This window comes from Platalea leucorodia, assembly GCF_965183815.1.
Source record: "Platalea leucorodia genome assembly, chromosome: 3".
Classification (NCBI taxonomy): Eukaryota; Metazoa; Chordata; class Aves; order Pelecaniformes; family Threskiornithidae; genus Platalea; species Platalea leucorodia.
The window spans coordinates 66,567,418-66,573,529 of NC_138825.1; the positions used below are offsets into that span (position 1 = coordinate 66,567,418).

At 35.9% G+C, this 6,112-nt stretch overlaps 1 protein-coding gene across 7 annotated transcripts in view; it reads left to right on the forward strand.

The window, feature by feature from the left end:
* The window catches only part of MED23 (mediator complex subunit 23), a 40,890-nt gene extending 35,047 nt beyond the window's left edge, over positions 1-5,843 (forward strand). For 6 of the 7 annotated variants that reach the window (XM_082306593.1, XM_082306594.1, XM_082306591.1 and 3 more), the window contains 4 exons: positions 609-823; positions 1,692-1,812; positions 3,894-4,025; positions 4,729-5,843. In XM_082306593.1, coding sequence (XP_082162719.1) covers positions 609-823; positions 1,692-1,812; positions 3,894-4,025; positions 4,729-4,902 — 642 coding nt within the window. In that variant the 3' untranslated portion in view covers positions 4,903-5,843. The remainder of the gene's footprint in view (positions 1-608; positions 824-1,691; positions 1,813-3,893; positions 4,026-4,728) is intronic. The other variant, XM_082306592.1, reaches the window with a different exon arrangement.
* The last annotated feature ends 269 nt before the right edge of the window (positions 5,844-6,112 follow it).

The window sequence follows — 6,112 nt, forward strand, 5'->3', positions numbered from 1 at the left end:
CAGTATTAGAGTTTGTGTTATCAGTAGAAATTTTGGATCTTGCTTACCTGTTGCTTATATGTGCTACAGTTATCCTTTCCTTGCGACTTCTCTTCCCCAACAAAATGGTTCCTTTTTTTGGAAGAAAGCCAACATGGATTTAATCCTTATTGTTTTTATAATGCTTCTTATTATGCTCCCTGTTCAGTCTCCTCGCATCTTCATCTATGTTCTTTGACTTTTGTACCTTTTTTTATTTCCTGTTTCCCTCTTGGATTTTTGGTCTGTTTGCACCTGTACTCAGAAAACTCAGAGAATTCTCAGTCTCCTTCCCTATTAAGGCTTTTTGCCTCTGCTCTGCTTCTTTTGGAGACCTTTATATTAGCCAGCTAAATAATTAAATTAATGAAATATGTCTTGATAGTGCCACACCCTCGAGTGTGCTACATCCACTGACATGGATGCTTTCTGTATTGTGCTTCTTAATTTTCATGGTTGTCAGACAGGGTTATAAACTACCATGTAGTTGAAAACATTTTAGAAATGCAGTAACAGTAAAAAGAGATGAGGAAGCATTGTCTTAGGTGGTGTTCTTTTCAGAAGCAATTCTGACTTTTTGTTTTTTCCAGGAGCCGTACTGGATTGTTCTCCATGATCGCATTGTGAGCGTGATCAACAGTCCCAGCTTGACGTCAGAGACAGAGTGGGTTGGTTACCCATTCCAGCTGTTTGACTTCACAGCATGTCACCAGTCTTATTCTGAGATGAGTTGTAGCTACACTTTGGCTTTGGCACATGCTGTCTGGCATCATTCTAGCATTGGACAGCTTTCTCTCATTCCTAAGTAGGTGTAATGATATTTGATGGTTTTAATTTGTCTTTTAAATTCTGTGCATGTTGTAGATAACAAAGCTGTACCTGTAGCACTTATACCAGTAAATATGTACAGGGGAGCTCCAAAACTCACCAGATAGATCACAAGTTTTTTTCCAGCTCCCTCTTGCACTGACATAACTCTTGTTATCTGTAAGCTTCAGGGCTTTCATCTAGAATGTGACTGCCTTTAATAAGCCTTTTTTATCTTGATTAGCTTTTATACTTTTACTAATTTCAATTTTTCTTAAACCATAGACTGTAGCATATTCCTGAAGCATCAGCTCTAATCAGTAAATGTATCCTTAATTCTAGCAAGTACCCTCTAGCTGCAAGTTGAGATGCTTTGCTGACTGAAGGATATGGTAGTGATCCACTGAATCATTAAAGCAAGTGAAAAATACGACTGCGTTAAAAAGTTGATTAGACTTTCCCCAGTGCCATGTTAATGAGAGAACTAACAGACTTCACTTACTAAGTCTTAAAATATTGGACAAAAATTAAGGTGGTATGATGTATTTCTCTCAATTAATCCTGAGCGTTGTTTTAAGGCTAGTGTTAAAACATCAGAAAACAGCTTTTTGACTGTGTGTAGCATTCTGCTGAGCTTAGAATTGTTGCCTGTTCTAGTCCAGTAATAATGCCTGGAAATGTTCTACAGCTTCACTGAAATAACTAATATTTGAAATAACTATATTTGCATAACTACGCTGTATTTTCTAAAATGAAGGCCTAAATCTGTAAGAGAAAATGTGATGTTTTGGCTAGAATTTGGGGTGGGGGAAAGAAAGGGAAAAAAATTTTCCAGTTGAAGTAGTGTGTGTCTTTAAATACTACAGGTTCCTCACAGAAGTATTGATACCCATAGTGAAAACAGAGTTCCAGTTACTCTACGTTTACCACCTTGTTGGTCCTTTTCTACAACGGTTCCAGCAGGAGAGGACACGATGCATGATAGAGGTAAAGTGTAGCTCTTGGTCTGCTTTATACAGAATATATTTTTTTAACTTTGCTATTATATTACAAGGCAGAATCTGATAGAGATCTTTGATAAACATTCAGAATTAAATTCTGTACAAATTAAACAGTATTTTCAAGGATCTGAATTGCTGAGTTGGTATTCAGCCACCCAGTTAACCGAAATCTTGTCAGCTTGGTTCAGGATAAAACACCTAGCACTGGGTTGGTTGGTTTGTTTGTTTGTTTTGTTGACAAAAAAAAAAAAAACACTACCGCTCCCCAAGTAGCAAGCAATATGTATTTTCTTCAGTTCTCAAACTGCATGCAAAGTATGCATCAGACTTACTGCCTGTTTTAAAAGCTTCTGTGCAGGGGAAGGAAGTATGCAAGAGCTGAAATGTGATGATGGAGGAGCACAAGCTGTTTCTTAAGTTCATATCAATGTGGATAAGGGGAGGGGAGGAGAAAAGAGATGGAGCTGGCCAGTAGTCAGATGAGCTGAAAAACAGCAGGTAGCAGAGACCCTTCTAGAAAGAAGAGCTTAACTTGGGAATCCTAAGCCTTTAAATATCTGTGCTGTTGGTAAATATACACAAAGCCTATATGTCAAGTATGCATCTTGTCTCCCTCCAGAGCCTGACCAGTGTAACATCTAGGTCTACCACCGCTACTGATTACTTTTTCATCCCCGGTTACCAATGTCTGTGCTGGGGACTTCACTCTTAACCTTCTTAGGTCTCCATTAGTTCCTGTCCTGCAACTACCCCTCGCCTCCAGTTCTTTCTAAAATATTTAGTTTGTGTACATTGTTTTGTGAAGAAGTCAAAAAGTGTAGGAATGCATACACAGTGGGAGAAGAGGTTTGTAACTTTTGTTCCCATGTTTTTGGATAGATCATGAACACAGGATACTGTAAGAAACTGTATCAGGCAGTTAAATAATCATATGGCAGTGTTTCTGTATATTTGTTTACATATTTCCTTCAGTTTTGCCCCTGAGTTGTAGCCTTTTCTGGTTCTTTTTAAGTATACTTTGGAAGTATGAAACAAAAAATACATATATAATTCTTAAAGAATGCTTTTTTTCTCCTCTTTTTCTTTTTTTTCTTTTTGGTCTTAAAGCTACAATAAAAGTCACTCCAAAATTTTTTCATAAAGCAGTGCTTAAGTAAAAGTACTGGAGAGCAACAGAAAGTACTATTTAGCCATGGATCAGTATAATTTTATAGATTCCTGTATAATACTATAAATAGCTAGTAAGTATTGCTTTGACTGGTTTCTTCCTTGCTCCATCAGGAAGGAAGTTTTTTCTGGCGCCTGCATTGTCTGTATTGAACCAAAATAGAAGAAAAGTTAAAAAGCTATCTTCTTTCCATGCTTCTTAACTTTCCCATACCACTCCTTTTTCTTTGCGAGGAGTTGATTTCAGTGTGAGGAAATTCTGAGGAGTTGCTACCCTCAGAGTAAGCAGCAACTATCATCTGACTTAAATGACCAAGCACAAAGTTCAGGTGTCACAATTGCCATCTTTAATTGGCTGGAGGCGTACATATGTTGGCACACAACACTTCCTTCATAAGTATATCAAACATTGTAGTTGTAAACTCTTTGTAGAGAATGCTTGAACCATTAAAATGCAGTGTATGCATTTGCTGAAGACCTTGCTGGAGTCTGGATACAAGCTGAATGCAGTAAACTAATGTCTTCCCTCTAGAAGATTCAAATCTTGCACTAAACTTTTCCTAATTTTTTTACTAAGGTCTACTTTTGCAAATTTTGTAGGTGCTTACTCAAACCATATTGCAGTCAATGCTGTTTAACCGCTAATTATACTGCATGTACCAAAATACCATTATTGCACTCACTGGAAGTTAACATGGGAAAATGGGATCATTTAGTTAAGCATAATGGGATGAGTTAGACCTGCCTGTTTGTCCTTGCAAGAAAGTAAATAGTCAGTCAGGAATCACAGATACTTAAAAAGCAGTACACATATTTATTACACTGTTTAACTGTATTTCTACTCTAAAGCATTTTAAAAGCTGTTTTCATTTGAGGTGCTTTTTGTGTCTGTGGAAACAGATTGGAGTGGCATTTTATGAAATGCTCCTGAACGCGGATCGGTGCAGCTCGCACCTGAACTACATGGATCCTATATGTGACTTCTTGTATCATATGAAGTATATGTTTACAGGTGACAGTGTGAAAGACCAAGTAAGTAAAGAGTAGATATTGATACTTTAATTATCTTTCTTCCCCTATAGCAATTAAATCTTTTTATGAATTATTTTCATAGGTAGCAGTACAACAAAATGCTTAACAGTTGACCAGTCTCTATATGCAAATTAGGAAGTTGATGCACTCCTACACATTTAAAAGCTTTAGATGCAATAGGCTAGGTGTCTCAGATTTCAAGATCGATTTCTGTAGTCTGAAATTTAAAATATAGCTTGAGGGTGCTTTAAGTACTGTTATTAAAGCAATCACTAGAAATAAAGCTATTGGATGTTTCATAACTTTTTTCATTTCGATCTATACCTTTTTAACTTTTTACCCAATTTCTGATTCATTAATATAACTTGACATGTGAAAAAAGCAGGAATGCATCCATGTTCAGTGAAAAATCATTCACCCAGTTTAAGTTTAGTTTATAACAGTATACATTTTTAAAAGTGTCAGTTGTGTGAATTTGTTTTGTTTTTGAATTAGTTATGAGAAGAGGTCCAAAAATTAACATGGTAAATAAAATATTAACATAAATACCACTATTTACTGTATCTTTTCCTTTTTTCGTTGTGCTAATGTGGTGTTTGTGTACAGTAGTGACGTGTCAAAATATTCCTGTTTTACCAAATGCATTTGTCTTCATTTTTTTTTTATTTTGTTTTTATTTTATTTTATTTTATTTTTTAAACAGGTTGAGAAAATAATTTGTAATTTAAGACCAGCTTTGAAACTTCGGTTACGCTTCATAACACACATCAGCAAAATGGAACCAGCTGCTGTTCCACAACAACCTCTCAGTAATGGGTCACCAGCACAGCAGCCTAGCCAAGTGCCTGTTAACGTTGCTTTGCCAGTAACACAGTGAAATGAAGTGTTCAGCTGGCCTTGATGTGAAGGCCTCCTCCTGTTACTGATCGAGGTGAAACATCAGCTGATCTGAACTCTGGTATGCTGTATAAAAGGAGAGAGAACCACGTACAGATTTCTGCTTCATTTTCTTTTGCATAATGAAGCTGTCTAACTCTATGCATGCCAGTCTTCTTACCTATTTATATCAGACACTAGATGAGGTATATGTTACCTTTCTCCGAAAGCACTGAGTAAAGATACTCTGCAACTGAATGCATGGATTTCTGAAGAGTTTACAATATCCTGCTCCCTATCCCACTTTGAGTCATCTGGATTTTTCCTTTCTTTCTGTCTGTGATATGAAAGGACACTCGATGTATGTAGCCTGGCAGAAAACAGCCTTTTTAAATTTCTGCCTTTAAGGGTTCTGCCTTATTAAAAATTTCTATTCTTTTTGTGCAACAGAAGAGTTTAAATTCTTTTTGTCTTTTGGGCAGACAAGTTAAGCCCTTACACAGAAATGCTCCTAGACAGAGAGATTGCATCAATTGTTTTATAACATCTTCTCAAAGACTAAGAATGAGCCTTTGAAAATATCTGTAAATTTTGTATGTACACTTTACATTCAACAGATGAGCCATGGGTTTGATCTAGCATCAATTACTAGACTGTTAGATTACTACCCAGAGGCTGTCTCTAATGAATCTATTGGAAGTCTGCATATTCAGTTCAAGCTGTGCTGGTTCATATTTTATCTTTCCTATTTGGGAAATGGTGTAGTTTTTATTAAGTCAATCACATGAATTTTATTGATATCTTACTATATTTTAGATTTGTATAATATTCTACTTTATGTGTACTGTGTTCAGCAGGTTTTGATAATGGAATTGAAAGGCTCAATGTTTTGTAAATACTCATCTTGTTTGACAAACTTTTTTAATTAAAAAAAACCCACAACTTCAAAAGACTGTATTAGTATTGTTAAGCTTATTTATTTTCCATACCCGTTACCTTAAAAATAAGGATTGACCATAGCAAGTATACTTCTAAGTCCCAAGTTCTCTATCAGCTTTACAATAATGTCAGCTTTAACCTGTTACAAATAGAGTCCAAATTAGTAAGGTCAGATCTGATTTATATCTCTCTCTAAAAATTTAACAGTTGTGAAAAGGACAAGTTGATTCAATGGGTGGAAGGCTTTTTGTCTGTTTGTTTTTGAAGGATGG